Source organism: Moschus berezovskii, chromosome 5 (genome assembly GCF_049115385.1).
Source record: "Moschus berezovskii isolate FMDL1 chromosome 5, NW_MosBer_1.0, whole genome shotgun sequence".
Lineage (NCBI taxonomy): Eukaryota > Metazoa > Chordata > Mammalia > Artiodactyla > Moschidae > Moschus > Moschus berezovskii.
In genome coordinates this window covers 81,937,135-81,964,203 of record NC_142464.1, presented here as the reverse complement: position 1 = coordinate 81,964,203, position 27,069 = coordinate 81,937,135, and the positions used below count along the sequence as shown (strand labels likewise).

General features: G+C 43.9%; 1 protein-coding gene across 1 annotated transcript in view; it reads left to right on the top strand.

Annotated features, from left to right (window-relative positions):
- The first annotated feature begins 7,153 nt into the window (after nucleotides 1-7,153).
- Nucleotides 7,154-27,069, top strand: part of IGFBP7 (insulin like growth factor binding protein 7) — an 82,084-nt gene continuing 62,168 nt past the window's right edge. Inside the window, exon 1 of the mRNA XM_055434969.2 lies at nucleotides 7,154-7,675. Coding sequence (XP_055290944.2) covers nucleotides 7,201-7,675 — 475 coding nt within the window. The 5' untranslated portion in view covers nucleotides 7,154-7,200. The remainder of the gene's footprint in view (nucleotides 7,676-27,069) is intronic.

The following is a 27,069-nucleotide window of genomic DNA, read 5'->3' as shown; positions in this document are numbered from 1 at the left end:
GCTCCATCCATGGGATTTTCTAGGCAAGAGTACTGGAGTGGCTTGCCATTGCCTTCTCCTCATATAGGCTATTAACACTTACAAATGGCTATCTCCTTCCCCCAACACAAACCTGCTTCTGCAACAGCTATTATCTCATCTTCCATGCAAGAAATGTTGAGGTTTCTCTTGAGTTGCTTCCCAGTCAGATGCTTCCTGAGGCCTGATAGATTCTACCTCTTAAAGATCCCTCAACCATCCTTTCCCCTCTACTTAGGAGGACCATATGTTCCTGGTGTCCAGGACGATCTTGATTTATGCCTGTTGTCCAGTGTAATTATGAACAGTGCCCCCCTTGCACTCACAAATATGTCCAAGAAGGATAAGAAATGATATGGTCCATTCCCTGCAGTCCCACGGTCACAACTTGCTCCAAGCTCTCATTGATTTCTGCCTGGATGTCAGTAATAGTTGGCAGTAGTGGGTGGTTGAGGCTGTCCAACTGATCTTCCCTTTCATCCATTTACTTTCCAAGCTTTTTAATTGAGTGCCAATTCTGAACCAGACAGCGTTGGCACCAGAGCAAACTTCCCTGTAAGGCTTTGCACACTGCACAAGGGCGCCCAGCCCAGGGAACAAGTGAGGCTAAAGTTCAGCCTTCCCTCCACCTGCCAGGCCACACACCTTGGTGGGGCTAGATCCTCTTCTCAGGAGAAAGATGTTCCTTGTTCTTGGTGCCAGCTGCTTACCAATTTTGTACCCTCAGTGCTGCATCTGCTCATTTGGGGTGCTGTTTTCTAATTCACAGGAAGCCACTACATAGGCTTCAGGGAGCCTCTGCACTGTGGACATTACATTCCTTCTTCAAGTCCATCTCCATTTGAATCCATTTCCCACCTCTGTATTGATCTTCCTACATTGCAAACCTGATCTTGCCTCTTCCCTGCATCCTTCAGCAACTCACTGTCAGCTAGAAGTCTCAGTTCAAAGTCCTGGGCATGATCTGCCAATCCTCGGTCATCTAACATCCCCCCTCTTTCCAGACTCATTTCCCCCCATTTCTCCCAATACACACCTTCCTTCAGCTGTGCTGGACATCTTCTTGTTGCTGGAATGTACCAATATGGTCTCCACTGCCTTCATTCCTTTTTATGTGCTCTTTTTCTGGACTAGGATGGCCACCCATTTCCCACCCCACCACCTGAAAATCTTACTGATGATGATGAAGAAGGAGGAAGGAGAGGGGGAAAAGCGAGATGGTGATAAAGCTGATAGATAATTACTATTACAGACTGTTGAATAGAACAACTTTTCCTTGCCTGAAAATGACACTAGGATGCATAACCCAAACAATGTGTTCCCACATTCTGAAAAAGGGCCACCAAGAACTGGAGCAGACTATTCCTCGAATTTTTCCTAAATAGCCCTACCTCAATCAACCCCAGCAGCACACTAACCCCCACTCTATCTAAGGAGGTTGGTTGTGGGGTAAAAGCCTATTGGAGGATGCAAGGGGCTTCTCCTCCTCTCCCATGCCTCTCCCCAGCCCCCTCCCAAAGAAGCCAAGTAAGGAGAGTGGGAAGCCAATGTATTTGTGATGATTGCAATACAGGGAGACAAACATCCCATTTTCCAATTAGACATTTGGTGAGAAGGATGGGCACAGAGAAACACAGCAGGGTAGGCTGCATGGCACCATGGGTTTTCTACAAATGCCACTGAAGTTTGCTGGCCAGAGAAGTCTCAAAGATGCCCCACCAAGAAGGACGCTTGCCAGGTACGAGGACCCATTAGTGAAGGGTATTAGAGTGTACTATGGACTGGGGCTAAAGCTCAGCTGGTAAAGAATCTGTCTGCAATGCAGGAAACCCCGGTTCAATTTCTGGGTCAGGAAGTCCCCCTGGAGAAGGGGTAGGCTACCCACTTCAGTATTCTTGGGCTTCTCTGGTGGCTCAGATGGTAAAGAATCTGCCTGCAATGCGGAAGACCTGGGTTTGATCCCGGAGTTGGGAAGATCCTTCGAGGGAGAGCATGGCAACCCACTCCAGTATCCTTGCCTGGAGAAACTCCATTGACAGAGGAGCCTGGTGGGCTACTGTCTATGGTGTCACAAAGAGTCAGAGACAACTGAGCCACTAAGCATATATGGATAGGGGTGGAGAAATTTTTGCTGAAGTTGGATAGAAGAGAAGGGACTAAAAGGAGATAGCTCATGTGTCATTGCCTTTCATCCAAAGATCACCAGGAAAATACCTGTAGTCAAGTTAAGGTGGGTTTATTACTCATCGTAGCAAGAGAGAATAGACTCCATACAGAACTGCTGGAAGTCCCAGTAACAGGGAGTTAGAAAGAAACTATTATGGGATTTGGGGTTGGTTGGGAAAGGTTCAAAGAAGCCGGAGCTTGCCCTGCTGCTGCTACTGCTACTGCTGTTAAGTCACTTCAGTCATGTCTGACTCTGTGTGACCCCATAGACGGAAGCCCACCAGGCTCCCCCGTCCCTGAGATTCTCCAGGCAAGAACACTGGAGTGGGTTGCCATTTCCTTCTCCAATGTGTGAAAGTGAAAAGTTAAAGTGAAGTCGCTCAGTTGTGTCCGACCCTTAGCAACCCCACAGACTACAGCCTACCAGGCTCCTCCATCCATGGGATTTTCTAGGCAAGAGTACTGGAGTGGCTTGCCATTGCCTTCTCCGGGAGCTTGCCCTAGATAGAAATAATTCAGTGACTGAGTATCTCAATACATATCTATAAGGAAGGAAGACGAGCAATATAAAGCTATAATTGGTAAAGTAGCAGTCTTGTTCAGTGAAGAGATGAAGGTTCTTAGGATTTTATGGGCGGCAACTTGTCTGAAGTGGTGAAGATCTTACCCTTATGACTCTCAGAGGAAATCAACCCTGCTGGCACCTTGATTGTGGACTGCCAGCCTCCAAAACTGTGAAAAAATCAGCCTCTGTGGTACAAACCACCCAGTCTGTGGTACTGTGTTATGGTAGCCATAGCAAACTAACACAGGCCGATAACAAGTTAAGAGACTGAAATAATAACTAAAAACTTCCAATGAAGAAAAAGCCCAGGCCCAGATGGCTTCACTGAATTTTCAGTTCAGTTGCTCAGTCGTGTCCGACTCTTTGCGACACCATGGACTGCAGCACACCAGGTCTCTTTGTCCATCACCAACTCCCGGAGTTTTCTCAAACTCATGTCCATTGAGTCGCTGATGCCATCCAACCATCTCATCCTCTGTCATCCCCTTCTCCTCTCATCTTCAATCTTTCCCAGCATCAGGGTCTTTTCAATTGAGTCAGCTATGGCCAAAGTATTGGAGCTTCAGCTTCAACATCAGTCCTTCCAATGAATATTCAGGACTGATTTCCTCTGGGACAGAATGGTTGGATCTCCTTGCAGTCCAAGGGACTCTCAAGAGTCTTCTCCAACACCACAGTTCAAAAGCATCAATTCTTCAGCAATCAGCTTTCTTTATAGTCCAACTCTCACATCCATACATGACTACTGGAAAAACCATTGCCTTGACTAGAGGTACCTTTGTTGGCAAAGTAATGGCTCTGCATTTTAATATGCTGTCCAAGTGGGTCATAACTTTCCTTCCAAGGAGTAAGTGTCTTTTAATTTCATGGTTGCAATCACCATCTGCAGTAATTTTGGAGCCCCAAAAAATAAAGTCAGCCCCTATTTCCACTGTTTCCCCATCTATTTGCCATGAAGTGATGGGTCCGGATGCCATGATCTTAGTTATCTGAATGTTGAGCTTTAAGCCAACTTTTTCACTCTCCTCTTTCAATCAAGAGGCTCTTTAGTTCCTCTTCACTTTCTGCCATAAGGGTAGTGTCATCTGCCTATCTGAGGTTATTGATATTTCTCCCAGCAATCTTGATTCCAGCTTGTGCTTCCTCCAGCCCAGTGTTTCTCATGATATACTCTGCATATAAGTTAAATAAGCAGGGTGACAATATACAGCTTGATGTACTCCTTTTCCTATTTGGAACCAGTCTGTTGTTCCTTGTCCAGTTTTAACTGTTGCTTCCTGACCTGCATACAGGTTTCTCAAGAGGCAGGTCAGGTGGTCTGGTATTCCCATCTCTTGAAGAATTTTCCACAGTTTATTGTGATCCACACAGTCAAAGGCTTCGGCATAGTCAATGAAACAGAACTAGATGTTTTTCTGCAACTCTCTTGCTTTTTCCATGATCCAGCAGATGTTGGCAATTTGATCTCTGGTTCCTCTGCCTTTTCTAAAACCAGCTTGAACATCTGGAAGTTCACAGTTCACGTATTGCTGAAGCCTGGCTTGGAGAATTTTGAGCATTACTTTACTACCGTGTGAGATGAGTGCAATTGTGTGGTAGTTTGAACATTCTTTGGCATTGCCTTTCTTTGGGAAGTCTTTCACTGAATTTTACTAACCATTTAAAGAAGAATTGTACCAATTCTTCACAAACTTCCAAAAAATGCAGAAGATAAATACTTTCTGATTCATCCTACAAAACCACTATTATCCAGATATCAAAACCAAAGACACCACACAAAAAGAAAATTATAATCCAATATCTCCTATGAAAACAGATGCAAAAATCCTCAGCAAAATATTAGCAAATCCCATCTAGAAACATTTAAAAAGGGGGCTATATATCATGGCCAAGTGAAATTTATTCCAGGAAGACAATTTTGGTTTAACATTCAAAAATCAATTAATGTAATACATTATATCATAGAATAAAATACATCTTTATTGATCATTTCAATAGATGCAAAAAAGGAATTTGACAAAATGCAATACCTCTTCATGATAAAAGCACTCCACATATTGGAAATAGAAGGCAATTTTCTCAATGTAACAAGAACATCTATGAAAAACCCACAGCTAACATCTTACTTAACGGCAAAAGACTGAATGCTTTCCCTCTGAGATCAGGAACTAGGCAAAGATGCCTACTCTCACCACTTCTATTATATAACATTTATATAATATATATACATATATTGCATATATATATATATATATATATAGTAATGCTAGAGGTTCTAACCAGGGCAATTAGGCAGGAAAAAGAGATACAGGGCATCCAGATGATGAAACAGGAAGAAGTAAAATTCTTCTATTTGCAGAGAACATATCTTGTCCACACATCTAGGTTTTTTGTCTCACCAGAACTGAAGCCGAATGGGAAACAGTATCTTCCTTCTTGGAAGGCAGGAGCTGTCAAGTTTCTTTGTAAAGACTCCCCTTTCCTGCCTTTTCTCCTTCTTCTGAATAATCACATCGCTCTATTTACAAGTCCTCCAGATTGGCGTCATCACACAGAGCCAAGGCACCCCCTTCAGTGATAAAAACCCTGCTTGCTCTTCCACTTGCTGGGCAATGAGGTCCCCCCATCGAAGAGACACTGCTGTGCCACGCGTTTGTGTTCTCACCGCTGACTCCACTCGGGGTGTGGAAAACACTGTCAGGTACAGCCCTTAGCGGTGCAGCTGCTGTCAGTGCCCGCCCCTACTCCAAACCCTCCCTACGCAAAACTTTATACAGTCTGAGGGCAGATGATTCTGGTCACAGAGCCTACCCTGCCCAGAGTCGACTTGATAATCAATCACCTTTACTGGCTGTCTTCCCTCCTGCTCACCTCCTCCTGCCTCTGCCCCCTCCCCTCAGTTGATTCATCCTGACCTCAGGTAAAGACTTGCACAGGAATCCTTGTCTCAGGTTCTGGAGATCTGAAAACTACAATAGTCACAGCGGGTCATGAAGTCAACTTACTGGACCTTGACCCCGGAATTCATAAAATTGAAATAGCATAGGCAGTATCAGAGTGCCCTGTCTGCATTTGGTTCAGTTTGGGACAGTAGACTGGATCGTGTAAACTTTGTAACTGGGGGACAAAGGTAAGAACGCTTACGAATAATCTGCTTTGAAGGTTTTCCATTGTTTTATAAACAATTTTCTTGTCAACATAGACCTTTAAAAGAAAAAAGTGCCACTCTTCTAGAATATGCTGAGGAGAGGCCAGTGAATAAGAGCTAAGTTTTCCAGATAGGAGGGTGCTTGATATTTTATTCTCTGAATTTTGTGACTAATTTCCCCCCCCAAAAATGTACAATAATTATCCTAGGAAGACTCTGGTGAGAGTGACATCTAGAGACTGCTGGTGGAACGGTGAACTGCACACTTTGAGTTAGCAATCCTAACCCTTGGATTTATGCTAAGAAAAAAGAATTCAAAGAATTCAAATGCAATGTGTAGAATGACACGCACGGCAGTGCTGGAAGTTTCATAAACATGGAAACAACTTAAAAGTCTGCTTAATAAGAAGGATTTATGGAGCCCTTTCTCCTGGAAAAAGGCTTTGAAGTTGAGTTTCCACTGTACTTTTCAGGAAGACTGACGGGGAGTCGTCAGTCATTTATATAAAAATAAAAACCTCAACAGAATGACTGGTGAAAATTGGGGCGCTCTAGGGTCCTCAGTGGCCGCACCCGCCCAAGTCGTGCTCAGGCCTCCAGAGGGGTTTGATGGCAGTCCAGCACCACACATTATAAACTGAGGACACAACCAGCTCTCACATGGGTTCCAGTACTCAACAGATAAAACTTGACATAAGAAAGCACAGGGGGAGCAGGCAGTTATGAGGTTCCAGAAAGAGGAGCGGTTGGCAACAATCTGTCCTTTAAGCTTGGCACCCAAGACCACACCGGGCCTGTGGCCAACCGGGACACAAAACCTCCAAGTGGGTTTGGAAAACGAATTGTTCTTAAAAGAGCTTCGCAAACCGCAGAGCGATCAACACTCAGGTCTCCCAGACCCACGAGAATATAATGGATTACACAGGAGGCAATCCCAAAGTTGTTACGAAGAAGTATGAATATTCGGGCTGCGAGAGCCGAGGAACAAGGGTGTGAGGGAGCTGTTTTCACTGCGGGCGATTCCCCAAGGATGGGGTGCACGCAGCCCGGGGGAGCAAGGGGCCGAGCGGGACCCGGCGGGGTGCGCTCGGAGCTGAAACCCAAGGCCGAGGGGCGTGAGCCCGAGCATCCCCGGGCCCGCGCCGCCCGGCCCCGCCAGCAGGGGCGCGCCCGAGCCCCGCGGTTCCGGGCCGGGCGGCCCCGCTCTCGCCGCCCCGGGGTGTGGTTCCCGCGGCCGGGTTTAAAGCGCGGGCCCGCGGGGCCCGGCTCACTCGCGCGCCCGCCGCCGCCGCCGCGCCCCGCCATGGAGCGGCCGCCGCTGCCCGCCCTGCTCCTCGGCGCCGCCGGGCTGCTGCTCCTGCTGCTGCCCCTCTCCTCTTCCTCCTCTTCGGCCGCCTGCGGCCCCTGCGAGCCGGCCGCCTGCCCGCCCCTGCCCCCGCGGGGCTGCCAGCTGGGCGAGACCCGCGACGCGTGCGGCTGCTGCCCGGTGTGCGCCCGCGGCGAGGGCGAGCCTTGCGGGGGCGGCGGCGCCGGCAGGGGGCACTGCGCGCCGGGCATGGAGTGCGTGAAGAGCCGCAAGAGGCGGAAGGGTAAAGCCGGGGCAGCAGCCGGCGGCCCGGTGGTGAGCGGCGTGTGTGTGTGCAAGAGCCGCTACCCCGTGTGCGGCAGCGACGGCGTCACCTACTCCAGCGGCTGCCAGCTGCGCGCCGCCAGCCTCAGGGCCGAGAGCCGCGGGGAGAAGGCCGTCACGCAGGTCAGCAAGGGCACCTGCGAGCAAGGTGGGCACCGGCGCTTTCCCCTCGGATCCCGCCCCGCCCCGCCGGAGAGCCGGGCGCCCCCTCGCGGCGCAGAGCCGGCAGGGCGTCTGCGGCCTGCGCGCCCGGCCGATTCCCGCGGCTCCTCCCGTGCGCATCCCATGAGACCAGAGCTGCGGGAGTGGGCGGTCGTGGGATGCCTGGAGGGAGGGATGGGCGACGCCTCCTCGTCTCTCTTTTTTTTGGTGATTTTATTTTGAGAGTTCGGTGCGTGCGCCAAGAAAGTGAGCTAATGTATAGAAAAGATTTCCCGAAACCATAGACTCTCCCGTCCCCAAAGCCCACCCAGCTCATACTAACAACTGGCAAATCGATTCACAAAAGCTGCCCCCAGTCTTTGGGGAACCCAGAAATACATTTTCGCTTCATTCTTTCTTGGCTTGAGTGTCTAGACAGCGATGGAGGCAAGAGATAGGGAAAACGAGTTTGACGATGAAATACAGAATAAGGACTTTCAGAGAGAAGTTGTCTCGTGTTTGATGGACTAGATTGTAAGAATATTAAAAATTGGATTTCATGGTTTCTTAACGTTAAGGGAAATAATTCACTTACTGGACTTTAAAGATTCTCAAACAGTAATTTAAACTAGCTAGTTATTTGTGGGGAGAAAAAAAAATACCTCTTTAAAGATGTCGTCTATATTGTGAACCTATGACCATTTTGTTTTTCTTTCTGTTTCCTTCTTTTCTTTCTTCTTCTTTTTTTTTTTTTTTTAATAATTTGTCCCCAGGATGCACTTTTCAGCAGGAATGCCTTTGAGGTTATGTTTGGTCGTTTGTTTTATTCCAGACAAGTCCAAGCCTGCCATAAATGAAAGGGGAAAATAAAGAGAGCCTGGACTTGCAGAATAAAAGGAGGGGGCTTTTAATTCTCATGTCTGAAATAACATTTTCCATAGAAAGCAGTTTCAGGGGAAAGTTAGAAATCCAACCTTGGCAGCCCCATTCCTGGTCCCAGCCAAGGCAGAGAAAGGGAGAGAGGAGGCAGTTCTCCTGAAATGACAGAAGCAGTTGCTCCTTTAACACAGCTCAGACTTTCTCCAAGCTCCCCAAGCAGTTATTTTGTTAGTTTTTCCCAGAAGTCCAAATGGCAAATAGGTCATCTGTCACTGATTGAAAGCTTTAAATAGTGTAACCAACTTACTGTTAACTATTTATATGATCATCACCTTAAACTTAGAAAAACCACAATGCAAAGTAATCCAGATGCTCTTCCAACAGAAACAGTCATTTGTTCCTTTGGATCTAACTTATCAGTCATACCATGAAAAGAGAAATGTGCATAGTTGAAGATTTCATTCCAAATATTGACATTTTTCTTACACATTCCAAGGGGAATTTTTCTCCACAGTCTCCAAATCAATGGAATTTGCCTTATCAGAGCAGGTTAGCTTGGAGATTATTTAAGTATTATGGTCACTTCTAGCCTGTAGCTAGTTTTATTCCTCTTCTCTTGTTGGTATTTACATCTCTAAACACTCACACAGTGCAATTATAAAATATTGAGACTGATAGTCATGTAGAAGTAGTCATGTATCCTCATTATCATGTAAACCGAGATCCTCAGCGTCTCTCCAGACTGCAAACGTCATGAGGATACAGACCTAGCTTTCCTTGTTTGGGAAAATGTTAAGTGAAATAGCTTCTGAAACTGGAAACTTTGCCATAAATTAGTTTTTTCCCCCCAATTTAAATTATTCAGCCATTAAAAAGAATACATTTGAATCAGTTCTAATGAGGTGGATGAAACTGGAGCCTATTATACAGAGTGAAGTAAGCCAGAAAGAAAAACACCAATACAGTATACTAACACATATATATGGAATTTAGAAAGATGCAAATGATAACCCTGTATACGAGACAGCAAAAGAGACACAGATGTACAGAACAGTCTTTGGGACTCTATGGGAGAGGGTGAGGGTGGGATGATTTGGGAGAATGGCATTGAAACACGTATGTTGTCATATGTGAAACGAATCACTAGTTCAGGGTCAATGCATGTTATAGGATGCTCGGGGCTGGCATGCGGGGATGACCCAGAGGGAGGATAAAGGGAGGAGGGAGGTGGGAGGGGGGTTCAGGTGGGGGAACTTATGTAAACCCGGGGCAAATTCATATCAATGTATGGCAAAACCAACCAATATAATATTGTAAAATAAAAAATAAAAAAATAAAAATAAATAAAGATAAGGAGTCCAGTGCCTGAGACCATTTTATAGAAAAAAGCCAGGGAGAGCAGAAAAGAATGTGAGGTCCACCAGAGTACGTTTCCACAGCAGAGATAAATGGGACTAAAGCCAGATCTAATTTATTTCTCCTGATTCCCGAATGTGTTTTGACACATCATAGAAGCAAACCCATCAGAGTGCCTTTAACCTCTGTGCCATTTAATACTGGGATTTTGCAAAGAATAAAAATGCATTTTCTAGGTTCTTCCAGTCTAGAAAGGGTTCTTCTTCTACCCTCAGAAGAAACTCGAGTTATACATCCTCAAGTATTGAGATGGTGATGGCATCACTGATTGTCTCACTTAACCTCTATTTACTGAGAGCATGTGGCAGGTGTCGGTGCTCTTGCTAGATGCTGTACAGTTGAAGATGCACAAAAGAAGTCTGGTCTTGCTGATTAACAAAGTGACCATATGAGTTACAAACCTGTCACCCAGAGCGCTTTCCCTGGAGCCCTGGAGAACCCTGATCTAAAAGGTAGTGACCTAGTAATCTCACCTAAGACTGTCATCATGAATTTAGTGCCATTAGATCTTATTGCAGTCCCTGAAGTCATGAGTAACTAGAAGAGATTTGAAAATTCAATTTAATAGAAAGTTAATAGAAGGACTTCCGTAGTGGTTCAGTGGCTAAGAATCTGTGCTCCCAATGCAGAGAGCCTGGGTTCGATCTCTGGTCAGGGAATTAGATCCCAGTTCAGTTCAGTTCAGTCCCTCAGTCGTGTCCGACTCTTTGTGACCCCATGAACCACAGACGCCAGGCCTCCCTGTCCCATCACCAACTCCCGGAGTTCACCCAAACCCATGTCCATCGAGTCGGTGATGCCATCAAGCCATCTCATCCTCTGTCGTCCCCTTCTCCTCCTGCCCCCAATCCCTCCCAGCATCAGGGTCTTTTCCAATGAGTTAGCTCTTCACATCAGGTGGCCAAAATATTGGAGTTTCAGCTTCAGCATCAGTCCTACCAATGAACACCCAGGACTGATCTCCTTTAGGATGAACTGCTTGCTGCAAATAAGAGTCCACATGCCACAACCAAGACTTGGCACAGCCAAACAAATAAATAAAAATAAATTTTTTAAAAAGTTAATAAAGACGCCAAGATGTGTAATAAAATCTCACAAGGAGGAACACCATGCCTCTCTATCCTGGGTCTTGGTTACTCCTTTTGTGCATAATCCTTTATATCTGAGTTACTTGGCAGTCCCTTGGTCCTTGTATCTCATTCCCTCTTCTCCCTCAGAATTAACTTTTTACTTGTAGAATCAGAATTCATTCTTAAGAGAGTCTTTCTTGCTAGTACCTTTGTTGTTTGCTATTATTCTGTTGTGAAGTCATGTCCGACTCTTTGTGACCCCATGGACTTCAGCACACTAGACTCCACTGTCCTCCACCATCTCCTGGAGTTTGCTCAAATTCATGTCCCTTGAGTCACTGGTGCCATCCAACCATCTCATTCTCTGCTGCCTCCTTCTCCTTTTGCCTTCAATCTTTTCCAGCATCAGGGTCTTTTTCCCCATGAGTCAGCTCTTCAAATCAGATGACCAAAGTACTGGAACTTCAGCTTCAGCATCAGTCCTTCCAATGAATATTCAGGACTGATTTCCTTTAGGATTGACTGATTTGATCTTTCTACTGTCTAAGAGACTCTCAGGAGTCTTCTCCAGCAATACAATTTGAAAGCATCAATTCTTTGGCACTCAGCCTTCTTTATGGTCCAACTCTCACATCTGTACATGACTACTGGAAAAATCATAGTTTTGACTGTACGGACCTTTGTTGACAAAGTGATGTCTCTGCTTTTATATACACTCTCTACGTTTGTCATAGCTTTCCTTCCAAGGAGTAAGTGTCTTTTAGTTTCAAGGCTGGCAGTCACCATCTGCAGTGATTTTGGAGCCCTAGAAAATAAAATCTGTCACTGCTTCCACTTTTTCCCCATCTATTTGCCATGAAGTAATGGGATCGAATGCCATGATCTTATGCCGTGAATTTTATGAATGTTGAGTTTCAAGCCACCTTTTTACTCTCCTCTTTCAAACTCATCAAGAGGCTCTTTGGTTCCTCTTCACTTTATGCCATTAGGGTAGTATCATCTACATAACTGAGGTTGTTGATATTTCCCCCGGCAATCTTGATTGCAGTTTGTGATTCATCCAGCCCAGCACTTCACATGATGTATTTTGCATATAGGCTTCCCTGGTGGCTCAGACGGTAAAGAATCTGCCTGCAATGCAGGAGAAGCAGGTTTGATTCCTGGGTTGGGAAGATCCCCTGGAGAAGGGAATGGCAACCCACTCCAGTGTTCTTGGCTGAAATATTCCATGGACAGAGAAAGCTGGTGGGCTACAGATCACGGGATCGCAAAGAGTCGCACATAACTGAGCGACTACAAATAAATAATACTTTGCTTATAAGTTAAATAAGCAGAGTGACAATATACAGCCTTGTCATACTCCTTTCCCAATTTTGAAGTTGTTCTGTTGTTCCATGTCTGGTTCTAGCTCTGTTACTTTTTGACCTGCATACAGGTTTCTCAGGAGACAGGTAAGGTGGTCTGGTACACCCATCTCCAAGAATTTTCCAGTTTGTTGAGATCCACAGTCAAAGGCTTTAGTGTAGTCAATGAAGCAGAAGTAGATGTTCTTCCCTTGCTTTCTCCATGATCCAACAAGTGTTGGCAGTTTGATCTCTGGTTCCTCTGCTTTTTCTAAACCTAGCTTGTACATCTGGAATTTCTCAGTTCACGTACTGCTGAAGCCTAGCTTGAAGGATTTTGAGCGCAACATTGCTTGCATGTGAAATAAGCAAATGGCTCAGACAGTAAAGAATCTACCTGCAATGCAGGAGACTAGTGTTCAATCCCTGGGTCAAGAAGACCCCCTGGAGAAGGGAATGGCCTCCCACTCCAATATTCTTGCCTAGAGAATTCCATGGATAGAGGAACCCTGGCAGACTACACATGTGGTCGCAGAGTCAGACTATACTGAGTGACTAACACTTTCATTTGAACATTCTTTGGCATTGCCCTTCTTTAGGATTGGAATGAAAACTGACCTTTTCAGTCCTGTGGCCACTGCTGAGTTTTCTAAATTTGCTGACATATTGAGTGCAGCACTTTAACAGCATCATCTTGAAGGATTTTGAATAGCTCAGCTAGTACCTCTAGGACCAAGTTAAAACTTCCTAGCACTTCACAATAACTCTCTTATTTTGGTTTTGGCCTCTTCTCTCCAACCACCTTTATGGTCCAGCCACAGTAATTGTTTGCTCTTAGCTGTTGTTTGTAGTCACACCTTCACTTATCTTTCCACTCTTGGAACTCTTAGCCTTCAAGGATCAGCTGGTATCACTGTCTTTATGAAACCCCTTGTATCTCCCCTCCCCTCCCCACCCCTCATAATTATGTTCTTGTCCTTCTTCAGCTCAGTGTAGGCTTCCAGGCATCATTTTTTTTTTTTGATGTTATGAGTCTGTTTATACACTCTGTGAGGGGTGGAGGGTGTTACTTTATTTTTTATTGGGGTAACATTGGTTTATAATATTAGATACATTTCAAGTATACAACATTATGTTTCTACTTCTATATACCCAACAGGGTGCTCACCACCAAAACTTTTGTTTCCATCTGTCTCCATACAGTTGACCCCCTTTACTATTTTTGCTGTCTACCCCACCCCACCCACTCTGGCCATCACTGCTCTATTCTCTATAGCTACATGTTTGTTTTTATTTGGTTTGGTTTGTTCATTTATTTGGGGTCTTGGGTTTTTTTTAATTACACATAGAAGTGAAATCATACAGTATTTGTCTTTTTCCTTGACTTATTTCACTTAGCACTGTACCCTCAAGATCCATTCCATGTTGTCACCAATGATAAGATTTAATCTTTTTATGGCTGAGTAATATTCCATTGTATATATATGTGTGTGTGTGTACGTGTATGTACCACATCTTTATCCATTCATGTGTCTCTGGGCATTTAACATTGTTTCCTATCTTGGCTATTGTACCATTGTAAATAATTCCATGATAAACTTAAGGTGCGTATATCTTTTCAGACTTTGTTGTTCAGTTGCTAAGTTGTATCTGACTCTTTGAAATTTCCATGGACTGCAGTATTCCAGGCTCCTCTGTTCTCTGCTATCCCCCAGAATTTGCTCAGATTCATATCCATTGAGTTGGTGATGCTATCTAACCATCTCATCTATCTTTTCAAAGTAGTGTTTTTGTATTCTTGGGGTAAGTAGCCAGAAGTGGGATAACTGTATCATATGGTAGTTCTATTATTAATTTTTTGAGGAATATCCATATAGTTTTCCATAGTTTCTGCACCCATTTACATTCCCACCAACTGTGTACAAAGGTTCCCTTTTCTGCACATCCTCACCAACACTTGTTATTTCTTGCCTTTTTGATAAAAGCCATTCAGACAGGCAAGAGGTGATACTTCATTGTGGTTATGATGTGCAATTCCCTAACAGTTAGTGATGCTGAACATCTTTTCATGTACCTATTGGCCCTCTGGATGTCTTCTTGGGGAAAATGCCTATTCAGCTCCTCTGCCTTCTAGCTAATATTTATTGCACATGTACTTTGTGTATGTGAGCATAAGGCATTCTAGCAGAATAGTTAAGATGCTGAACTCCAGAACCAGACTCGCGGGTGAAATCTTAACTCTGCCACTTACTTCGCTTTGAGCATGATCCTTGACCTCTTTGGGCCTTGGTTCCTCACCTGTAATATAAGAATTATAATCATACCTATCTCATAGAACTGTTGTGAAGATTTGATAAGATGATCCATAGAAAGCACTCAATGAATATCCGTTGTCATTTTTCAACTTGAAAACAAGCTCTATGAGGGAAGGGGATTTTCACTCCCTGTTTTCTCCTCAAGGGCCTAAATCAGTGCCTGGCATTAGTAAATGCTTTGAATATATGTTGAATGAATGAATAAATGGATTTTTAGGTGCTCTTTCTAGTCTCAGGGTAAGCAGCCTTGAATAAGATAGACAAGATCCCTCTGTCATGGCATCTACCATAAACTTTAAACACAAACAAGTCAACAGGTAGTTTCACATAGTGTGTACTGTGAAGAATATACACAAGGAAAATAGGATAGAAACTAGGGGTGGATGAGCAGCTTTAAGTGGGGGTGGGCCAAGCCCTGCTGAGAGCCCTTGTGAGGATTTCAGCAATGGAGCAGAGCTCCTGGGAGAAGAAGGAGCTCTTCTAGTTAGTATAGCACCTTCCACTGCCTGAAAAGGGCTCTTTAAATGTCTGTCTTCCCCACTAGACTGGGAGCATCCTGAAAGAGGGACTCCATCTTGACAACTCCCCTTCCCCAACAACCATAAGTTGGTTCTCTATGTCACTGAGTCTATTTCTGTTTCATAGATAAGTTTGTGCCATATTATAGATTTCACATATAGGTGATATCATATGTCTTTTCTCTTTCTCATTTAATGTATATGATAATCTCTAGTTGCATCCATGTTGCTGCAAATGGCATTATTTTCTTCTTTTTTAGGGCTAAGTAGCATTCAATTGTATACATGTACCACATCTTCTTTTGAGGCTTCCTAGGTAGCTCGGTGGTAAAGAATCCACCTGCCAACGCAGGAGAAACTGGTTCGATCACTGGATGGGGAAGATCCCCTGGAGGAGGAAATGGCAACCCACTCTAGTATTTTTGCTTGGGAAATCCCACGAACTGAGGAGCCCAGCAGGCTGCAGTCCATGGGATCACAAAGAGTCAGACATGACTGAGTGACTGAGCATGGACCATATCTCCTTTATCCTTCCATATGTCAATGGACTCTTAGGTTTCTTCATGTCTTGGCATTGTAAATAGTGCAGCAATGAATATTGAGGTGCATCTATCTATTGAATTATGATTTTCTCTAGATGTTTGCCTAAGAGTGGGATTCCTAGATCATATGGTAGCTCTATTTTTCATTTTTTAAGAAATTTCCATACTGTTCTCCATGGTGTCTCTAACAGTTTATATTCCACTAACAGTGTAAGAGCGTTCCCTTTTCTCCACATGCTATCCATCATTTATTGGCTGTAGACTTTTTGATGATGGCCATTCTGACTGGTGTGAGATAGTACCTCACTGTCATTTTGATTTACGTTTCTCTGTGGTGTTGGAGAAGACTCTTGAGAGTCCCTTGGACTGCAAGGAGATCCAACCAGTCCATTCTAGAGGAGATCAATCCTGGGTGTTCACTGGAAGGACTGATGCTAAAGCTAAAACTCCAATACTTTGGCCACCTCATGCGACGAGTTGACTCACTGGAAAAGACTCTGATGCTGGGAAGGATTGGGGGTGGGAGGAGACCGGAACGATAGAGAATGAGATGGCTGGATGGCATCACCGACTCTATGGACATGAGTTTGAGTGAACTCCGGGAGTTGGTGTTGGACAGGGAGGGCTGGCGTGCTGTGATTCATGGGGTCGCAAAGAGTCGGACATGACTGAGCGACTGAACTGAACTGAAGAACGTTTTTGAGCATCATGTGCCTATTGGCCATCTGTATGTATTCTTTGGAGAAATGTCTGTTTAGGTCTTCTGTTCATTTTTTGACTGAGTCTTTTTGTTGTTGTTGTTGTTGTTAAATTGTATCAGCTGTGTGTATATTTTGGAAATTGAACTCTTGTTAGTTGCATCACTTGCAAATATTTTCTCCCATTCCATCTGTTGCTTTAAGATTCTTTTAGAGGAAAGTAATCCAAAGAACAAGTTAATGTTTCTTCATGGTCTAGGAATTAGTTATTAAATGGAAAGTGCCTGACCTACTGTTCTACAATTCTTCAGGAGACAAATTAACAGGCTTGGAATTAAATAGCCACGAGGCACTTTTAGATTACACACAAGTAAGAACTTGAAGTAAAAGCTGTTGAATACCGTAACGCGCTCTTGTGGGAGTCAGGAGAATTCTGTTTCAAAGATTCTTTTTTATGAAACTGAGAGATAACCTAAGGGAGGAGGGGAAGTGTCTGGGAGATGATGTTATAAGGTTATAAAAGGTCTTTTAAGACGTTATACATTCTAGATGTATGAGATGGAGTGATTGAGCTGAGAAGGCATTTATTTAATGCCCTTAAATATGCTCTCCCATCTTTCTCTAGAGCTTGCCCTCTGGATTTCTCATAGACTTGCCTTCTAGAAGAAACTGCCTTATAAGGCTCTCCTTTGTGTAGTTTAGTGACAGAACTCCCTTGAATAGAATCCAAGGCCAGCCAGCCTTCCCTCATTCTAAATTCCTTCCCCAGTGGATAAGATTATGGTGCTTCCTTTACTTTAAGCTACCCCACAAATGATCTCACCTCATCTGTGTTTTTAACTGTAAGACAAATAACATTTTGTTTTTAGCCAACTGTTTGGGGGAAAAAAAGAGAACCTTGAAATATTGTCAAAAGAACTTTTACGCCAGGGAGCATATGAGTGTAACCTTTTTTTGTAATTTAGATCCAGGAGTGGCACTATTAAAAGCTTTGAGATGGAAGAAGATTTAGGAATACGTAAATGAATGAGCCTGGTTAGGAAAGTTTAAAGTTTTCCCAGTGAGTCCTTTACTCTTTATGAGGGGCATAGGAGAATGGGAAAGACTATAGAAATACCCGAGGGAAACTTTGCCAAACCTGATCTGTGTGGCTCTTTCAAGCTGATTTAAGACCACCACCCCACCGGTATCCCATGACCTCCATGAAGCCTCTGAGAGAAACTGAGGAGGTCAGGAAAAGGAAAAAAGGTTGATATTGGGGCGGGGGGGAGTGTTTATTTATTACTTAAAATTAATGTGTAAAATAGTTGAATTTTGTTTTGTCCCAAGTTAGATTAATGGCAAATGATCTGATGCCTTTGGAAACACTAACTTGGGCTCCCCTGGTGGTCTAGTGGTTGGGAATCCACCTGTCAACGCAGGGGACACAGTTTCAATCCCTGGTTTGGATGCCAAGATCCCACATGCCATGGACAACTAAGCCTGTGCCACAACTCCTGAAGCCCGCACACCTAGAGCCTGTGCTCTGCAACAAGAGAAGTCACCATATTGAAAAGTCCTTGCTCCGCAACAAAGAGTAGCCCCCGTTCACTGCAACTCGAGAAAGCATGCATACAGCAACAAAGACCCAGTGCAGCCAAAAATAACATTAAATAAAGGAACTCAGAATAAATGGACATGGATTCCCAAGGCTTGAGAAATTTCTTCTTATTCGAAATAGTGCTTTTTAAATATTTAACTTGCTGAGTTTGACTTAACCATCCTGCAAAGGAAAGCAGGGTGAGGTTAATCAGAAATAGCTGAAGCCTAGCAAGAACCCTGCCCTCTCAGTGCCTCCACCAAGTCATGGGTTACAGAGAGAGGAGTCGTGCATGAAATTGCCTAGGTCTGAAAGCAGGTCCAGTTTGCAAAGTTTGAAAAGTAAGAAAGGTTCAGACCAGGTAAAACAGACCTAGTAACCCAAGGTTGACAAAGCCCCATTCAGATGCTATGAAGTTACTTACAGAAGAGTGTTGGCAAGGCAAGGAGAGCCAACGTGTTCAGAGTAGAGTTTACCACTATGAAAAAGCAACCCCCTCAAAAACCTCAGAATAACATTATAAATATATATATAAATTAAGAATATATTATATATACTTAAATTAGTATATATAAATTAAGATATACTTATTGTGTAAAGGAAGGCACAGTGTATTCTCCCTGCTTCACAGAATTATCACAAAGGTCAGATTATAGAATGGGCATGAAATAATTCTGTAATACTGTGCAGCACCAAAAAATGTAAAGAACCATTATTGACTAATCTGTGAACTCCTTTGGGCCAGAACTCTACAGAGTGCCTTGTAGGGTGTGATAATGATAACCGGTGTTTGTGTAATGCTTTACTGAGGGTTTCCGTGGATGTTTCCTCAGAAACCACAGAACGGCCTTGGAAGGTAAGGGGAGCTATTATCCCAGATTCCAAATAAGGGAACTGAAGGTCAGCTGTCACACAGCCAGTAACTAGCAGTTCTAGGACATAAATCTAGGTATTCTTCTGCAGCCTTGCCATTCACAGTGTGGTGTGCAGACCAGTGGCATCCGCTTTCTGCATGTTTTGCCCTTCTCTTCTATAAACCTGAAATTATTTCAAAATTAACAACTTAAAAGTGATTCACAAAAGTCAAACTCCTGGGTGTGAAAAAGTGTTCAGTTCAGTTCAGTCGCTCAGTCGTATCTGACTCTTTGCGACCCCATGAATCACAGCACGCCAGGCCTCCCTGTCCATCACCAACTCCCGGAGTTCACTCAAACTCATGTCCATCGAGTCAGTGATGCCATCCAGCCATCTCATTCTCTGTCGTCCCGGTCTCCTCCCACCCCCAATCCTTCCCAGCATCAGAGTCTTTTCCAGTGAGTCAACTCATCGCATGAGGTGGCCAAAATATTGGAGTTTCAGCTTTAGCATCAGTCCTTCCAATGAACACCCAGGATTGATCTCCTTTAGAATGGACTGGTTGGATCTCCTTGCAGTACAAGGGAATCTCAAGAGTCTTCTCCAGCACCACAGTTCAAAAGCATCAATTCTTTGGCGATCAGCTTTCTTCACAGTCCAACTCTCACATCCATACATAACCACTGGAAAAACCATAGCTTTGACTAGACGGACCTCTGTTGGCAAAGTAATGTCTCTGCTTTTTAATATGCTGTCTAGGTTGGTCATAACTTTCCTTCCAAGGAGTAAGCGTCTTTTAATTTCATGGCTGCAATCAGCATCTGCAGTGATTTTGGAGCCCAAAAAAATAAAGTCTGACACTGTTTCCGCCATTTCCCCATCTATTTCCCATGAAGTGATGGGACCAGATGCCACGATCTTTGTTTTCTGAATGTTGAGCTTCAAAAAGTGTTGCTGCTGCTGCTGCTGCTGCGTCACTTCAGTCGTGTCCGACTCTGCGTGACCCCATAGACAGAAGCCCACCAGGCTCCCCCGTCCCCGGGATTCTCCAGGCAAGAACACTGGAGTGGGTTGCCATTTCCTTCTCCACTTCAAAAACACTTCAAAAAGTGTTAGGAAGACCTTAATGAATTTATCTTACTGCTCTTTTCCTTTTGATGAGTTAACAAAAGCGATATAAGATACATTCCTGTCTAAACTGCTCTGAAAGAGCTTTTTCAATAGCATAAAAGAGAAATTCTGTATGATAACAGAGTTGATGTCATGGTTCAACTGGCTTTTTGTGGTAGTGTGGTGGAACTTGTAATAACTATGTTACATTCAGCGAAAGATAGTATGCCTTCTATGAATGGATGTCTCCAAGGGGACTTTGTACAGGTCCCTGAGTGCCCAGTCTAGAGTTGGCCCTTCCAGGGTCAGATTGGAAATCTAAGAGCAAGCCTCTTCAGTTGCAACCAGGAGGCTCTTTCTTAACCACTGGACTACCAGGGAGGTTCCTCAACCAAGAGGCTCTTAAAGTTCCAGTATGCTAGGGGCAGCTGGCATGAAGATTCTCCCAAGCAGGACCTCTTGGGAGATACCATTTGTGTGTGGTGTTTGGTCATTGGCCAGGCCTTTCTGGTAACTCTGAGTAGGGTGTAGGAGACGATCCCCAGGAAAACTGCCAACACACTCAAGTGTGGACTTTCATCTGAGGTTTCAGCCCCGAGTGCTGACTGAGGCCTGCCCCTCCAGCACAGAACCATCAATATCCCTGGCTGGGATAATAATATTTTCTCCACATCTGAGCAGTAGTTCATCATGCATCATGCATAGGTCCATATACTCTTTTTAGGGAATTTGCATTTTTAGGGACTGGAGTGTATTTTTTGTCAGTCAAGTGACAACTTGCCAAAGAAGAAAAATCCATGTAGGAGTCTGAGGACTCAATTAAGTATAATCCATTGTGACTTCCTGAGAAAGAAAAAAAAAGGGCACTTTAATAGTCTTAACAGGCATAAACGCAGCTGACTCCAATCACTCTGTTCTTTCATGTTGTTTTTCTTGAGGAGGGGATGACTCCAGTTTTTTTGGAATCTTGTCTTTTTCCCTGAGTGAGAGAAGCTCAAAGACATCTCATTTACATCCGGGCAGATTAGCAGGCCGGCGGTCAAGTGGCTGAATTGAGAAAGCTTCAGATCTAACATCTGTTCAGAAATTTTCTGGCCTGACCCCAAGCATGGGAGAAAAATTTTTATCAAGAAGTAGATCTCCTGGCACCTTCAGAAGGTTTTGAAAGAGACCACACAGAAATGAGGCTTTAGGAATCTGTCAGAACAGCCCAAGCCTGAAGGATGCAAAGCCTGCTTCTTCTCCGTGGGAGCTTTCAGAACTTTCTGCTCAGGGAACAGAAATCCAAGAGTGAATTTCAGTAGCAGCTGTAGCAATTACACTGCAGCCCTGCCTTCCAAAGAACCCCCCTCAGGAAGCCGTGGAGCCTGTGATCCTGCATGAAGGGCTTGGGTGGCAGCGCAGCCCTGAGTGAGAGGAGTCAGAGGGAGGGATCCTTGCAGTGAGGCCGCTTATTAGAGATGCTCAGCCCAGCTGGAGAGGCCGGGCCAGGGCAGAGATCAAGATGCTGCCTGAGTTTTGACAGGTCAGGACTGTGGAGCCGGAGGCCTCTTTCTGCTCAGGTGTGTCTCAGATCAGAGCTGCAGAGCAGGAGGCAGAAGCTGATCCAGCTTGGCTCTTGCTGCACCACCGAGCCTGTGGTTCATGAGAAGAAAACTGTCAGGGCCGGGGCAGGCCGTTCAGGACCCAGTCGTGATGTGGGCAAGTTAGCAGCCCCCTCCTGCCGTCCTGCCTCATCTGAGGCTTCTTTCTTTTCACCTGCTCTGCCTGGCCTGTCATTACAGGCTGCTCTTTTTTCCTGTCTGATGGAGTGCAAAGAAAGGGGGTTTTCTTTCTCCACCTCTCAACCCTTTCTTAGCTACAGAGCCAGGCCAGCAACTTTATAAATGGTGAGATCTGCTCAGTCTTCTCCCTCAATTCCATCCCCAGACTCATGAGCCACCTCCTGGCTCATGAATAAGCAAACACTTGACATCGGCCCCTAGAGGAGCCAGCTCAGCCCCCATCATGCGGGAGATGGCTGTGCCTTCTTGTCTTGACACTCCTTTGGGAGGAAGCTTTCTCAATGTTTTAGGAGTCTAATCCATTCCATGCATCAGCCCCAAACCCTGTGACCCATCTCAGGTCCAGTCCAGGGTATGGGAGAGACAGGCACACCCCTTGGTGACCGTGGGTTTAACAGATCCCCAAGGTTGACCCCAGGTCTGACCCTTGTCCTCAACTCTTGTGACTGTGCTGATCGCACAGAAGCCAAAATGTGGCTGGTTATTTATAAGGAAATATCGCAGAGTGGTCAAGAGTGTGGACTTGGGACTCAGACCACCTGAGTCAAAGTCTTCTCTGCCACTTAACTGTGTGACTCTAACCTCCTCGATTCAGAGTTTTCTTACTTTCAAAACAAATATAATAATAATGTCTGCCACTTGGGGTTATTGGGAGCATAAGTGAGATTCATGAAAAGCCCTGGTACCTGGCACATAGTAAAGTCTCATTAAATACAGTTTCATTTTAATTTTTATTGGTATTAGCATCATAAACCCTGGTATGAGTTACTTTATAAGTGCCTTGACTGTAACATGTGATGTCTCACTTTAACCAATCCAGACTATCTTCAAGTGAGATCTGAAACCAGTGTTTAGATCTCTGCAAACAAAAAGGCAGGATAATGTTCTTATAAACAAATCCCTGGAAACTTCCATCATCGAGCTTTTGTTCTTGTTCTTCAAGGATTCCAGGGCAGGGAGTCCAAATACAGACAATCACATGGGAGCCCCCCAGGATGCTGGCCAGAGGGTTCACTTTGTTTTCACAGCATGGAATATTTCCATGTTCCAGCATCACAGTATTTTCTAATAAAACACACAGTTTTTTCTGATAACATCTTTTATGCATAGAGGACATTTTGCATTCAGGAGACACTCAAATTCAGTAATTACTGGTCTGTTTCTTCCCTGCACATATAGGAAATGTCGCGTGGTTTTGTTGGTTGGTTCATTTTTTAGAAATGGAGGTACTGTCTCCAAAGAGGAGGGTGAACCAGAATCACAGAGATTGGCAGAGGAAAAGTATGGTCAGTATCCATTATGTACATATTGGGTGTTATCCTTGACGTTTAGAGACTCATTGGTAGAAATAATAAAATCTTTTGCTTGTGATTCCTGTATCTCTGCTTTGGCTTTCACATGTAGCCTTGGCAGGAGCTCATTTTAAAAAATGAAATGTTTAACTATCAATGGGCATATTTAGCCTCAGGAAGGTACCCACTTAGGTTGGTTCTCTGTATCCATCTGAAAAGTGATAACATCCACCTCCCAGTGTAGAGGGGAGAGCACAAGAAATCAGCATGTGGAGAAAAGATTTAAGAAGCTGGGTAACTTTTCAGATTCCCCAAGCATTAGTAATTTTGAATAACAAGCTGACAGAACACTGGGACTCATGCCTCTCCATGCACTAGGTACCCCCTCACCTTCTACAGTGGTAGATCTAGACCTTGGCTGGACACCGGATCACCTAGGGAATTTTATAAAATGCTGATGCCTGAGTTCCAATGCCAAGATTCTGCTTTCACTGGTTTTCTTGTTATCTGGGCAGCAAGCCTTTTAAAAGCATCGCAGATGATTTTAAGGTCCAGGCTAGGTTCAGAATCAATGTCCTAAAAAGACTTACTGTGTCTTTGAGGGAGCATCGTTTCCTTGGGATAATTGTAATAACGAGAGGCCAATTATGCTCAATTTATCCAGCTTCTAGTGTTTTACAGCAGGGATGACTTTTCAGGCTATCTGATACATGGCAGGAAGCGAAAGCCCTAGAAAGACTGGTCACTGGATGCAGCACAAGCAGACTGATGCTTGGCGGCTTTGTCTCCTCAGCTATTTCAGTGCCGTAATCTGAATTCTAGAGGAGGTCGATCCTGGGTGTTCACTGGAAGGACTGATGCTAAAGCTGAAACTCCAATACTATGGCCACCTCATGCGAAGAGTTGACTCACTGGAAAAGACTCTGATGCTGGGAGGGATTGGGGGCAGGAGGAGAAGGGGACGACAGAGAATGAGATGGCTGGATGGCATCACCAACTCTGTGGACATGAGTTTGAGTGAACTCTGGGAGTTGGTGATGGACAGGGAGGCCTGGCGTGCTGTGATTCATGGGGTCGCGGAGAGTCAGACACGACTGAGCGACTGAACTGAAGTGAACTGAATCTGAATCTTCAGAGTGAAAATATTCTACATCCATCAGTATTTCTGGTAGTAATGAAAGTTTGAGTACCACAATGCTTTAGGTATTCACCTAAATCTATACAATCCAGTCTTTCAATCGTGTCACTAGAACCTAAGTTCCATGGGCTCAGTGCTTTTTTTAATCTGTTTTGTTGAATTCTCAGTGGTATTAGACTGCAAAATCACAGTGGGAGATCAGGAACAAGAAGGTGGAATGTCATCTTGTTTGAACTCAGTGGGGCCTCACAGTTTTTGCCACTCTGTGCAGGTCCAAGGATGATCTTATTTGAGGGGGGGTTATAAATACATTTTAGCAAGTAGGTAGATTTGCACATACGGAACTCACAAATAATGATGATCAACACTGTTGGGAAGGGTCAGATCAGTGATAAGCGTTAGGGAACTGCCAGGGTTTTTGAAATCAGAGCACACATGGGGTTATGCCTCCTTTGCTTAATTCTGGTGCTTGGAGGTGCTTGTTTTACAGGCACTTAGAAGATTATTCTTGGACTCTTGACCCAGGTTGACAAACACATGTGCTACCCCTGTGTTGACTGTCCCCGTGGCCAGTCTCTAGTTTTGCCCTGCACCCACCTGCAAGCAGGACTCCCATTCCACAGGCACCGATGCCAAGTGCAGATTTTACTAAATCTTCACAGGGTGGCAGGAAGACCCTCCCTCTTCTCCCTCCAGCCTTCCCACCAGTTGACCTCCCTCATGCCCTTCTTTCCCTCACGCAGAGCCAGGCTCAGGGTATCATCCCTCACCTCGCCCGCAGCCAGGCCTCTCCTCCCTCTCCAGGTTTATGCTTAGCAGTTAAACTCTGCCCTGGCCTAACTGAGCTCACCCATCACTTAGCTCAGGAAACAAAGGTTGCCTGATCTTCACTGTCATCAGAAGTGGAAAATTATGATTTCCTTGTCAGTCATGTCAAGTGCCTACTTTTTGTAAATGCTGTGCAAAGAGCCATCACAAGGAAATTTGCAGTGAGGAAAAAGACAATGCCCTTTCTCTAAGGAGCCCACAAACCTGTGGTCCAGCTGGTGGTTTGTGAAGTGTGTCAAGGCAGAAGTGGCAGTTAGGCTAAAACAAAAGAGATCCTTTTAAATCTGGTGAGTAAGAATGCATAGGAGCAAAGGATACACACACATATATGTACTCATCTCAACTCTTTATCATTGGAAGTATATATTTTCTGTACAATTCATACTAGAAGGGAAAAGATGAGCCAAGTTACATTCATGTTTGTGGCCTAAGAATACGTCACAACTACAGACTTAAGGGCTTGTAAATAATATACTAGGCCTAAAGATATAATATAAAGTTAGTTATTACTTTGCCCAAAGTGACATTCTGGAGAGATGAGTGAATTTTGTTTTCATCAGCTCAGATTGAATAGAATATTGATCCAAAAGAATCTTTAAGATGGTGTTTAAATACCTTGGTAACACTAAGAAAAAATATGCAGTAAATTCACCTTGCCCTGGCAATGTGTAAAAGCTAATTTTTAAATAGGTGCAATGACCTATTGAGACCAGGAGGATATTGCAGTTGTTTAGCTTTTTGGACAAACCACAGTGGGTTATAAATTCTAGACTTACATATCCTTGTTAATTAAATTAATTTCAGCTGTGTGTTCTGGGAATGTTAATTCCCAGAAATTTCATTTTCAATAAAGATCTTTTTTGTTATTTAAGAAACACATTAAATAAAATTGTAGAATTCATTGAAATCATTAATGTTTTTATTCTACCAAGTTCATATTTTATTTTATTCTAGTGTTTTTCTAGGCATATGTTATACAGCCATTTTGACAGTAGTTTTTACATCTTGTTTTTATTTATAATTATTTTCCATATGTTTAAAATGTTTTATAAATATTTATGATGTTGCATAAGCATTTGAATGAGCCATAGTATATTCCAGTTTTCCTCTATCAAAAATAAGCTTTAAATCCACATCTTTGGATTTATAGATCTTATTTCTTCTGCATTGTTTCTTTAGACTAGATCCCAAATTAGACTTACTTACTCAAAGGTGTGAAGATTCTTTTAAAATGTTGACGTGTGTTGATATTGATGGATTTCAGTTTAAAAATTAGTCTCTCCAAAATAATTTAAACACATTTTCTAAAAACAAAAAGCCAAAAGCAAAACATTTCAATATGCCATTGAAATTACTTTTTAATTATCTTCAGATTTGGATTATACTTGTGACCGTCCCTCTCTGATGGCCTAGAGACCGTTGGGAGTTGTTCCTTAAGCCCAGTTCCTATTTATGAGATTTGTAATGACTGGCCAAAAACCCAAGGGCCCTAGTTTGCATCCAAGACTTCCAGGCATTGAGAGTAGATCAGATCAGTTAGAACTCTGCTTCCATCACTGAACTGGGGTTTATAAAAAGTCCACGCAGCTCTGCCAGGGTAGCTTAAAAATGTTGCAGTGGCAGCCATCTATGTGAGATATAAACAGTAAAAAACTGTGAAATTTGGAAGGTTTGTCTTTAGTATTTTTTCACAGAAGAAAAAAAATAGCCTTCACAACTCTGACTACATACAGTCAAATACACTTATAGTTGATTCTTAGCATCTCTTTAAATACAAGTTCTGTGCATAATACTGAGACCATGGTTTGACCCCTGTTTCGTCTCAGGGTGAGATGCACTATTACTCTCCACCTCCCTGGGAGAGCCTAGGGCCTGCTCCACTTAATAAAACTGGAAAAGGACCTACTTACAACATTTTACTACACGTGTCCTTGAAGCTCTCCTTGGGTTCTTAGAGACTGGCAAAGCCTCGTTTCTTTTTTCCTTAAATCCTTTAATCTCCAGTACATTCAGCAACAATAGTCCTCTGTAAGG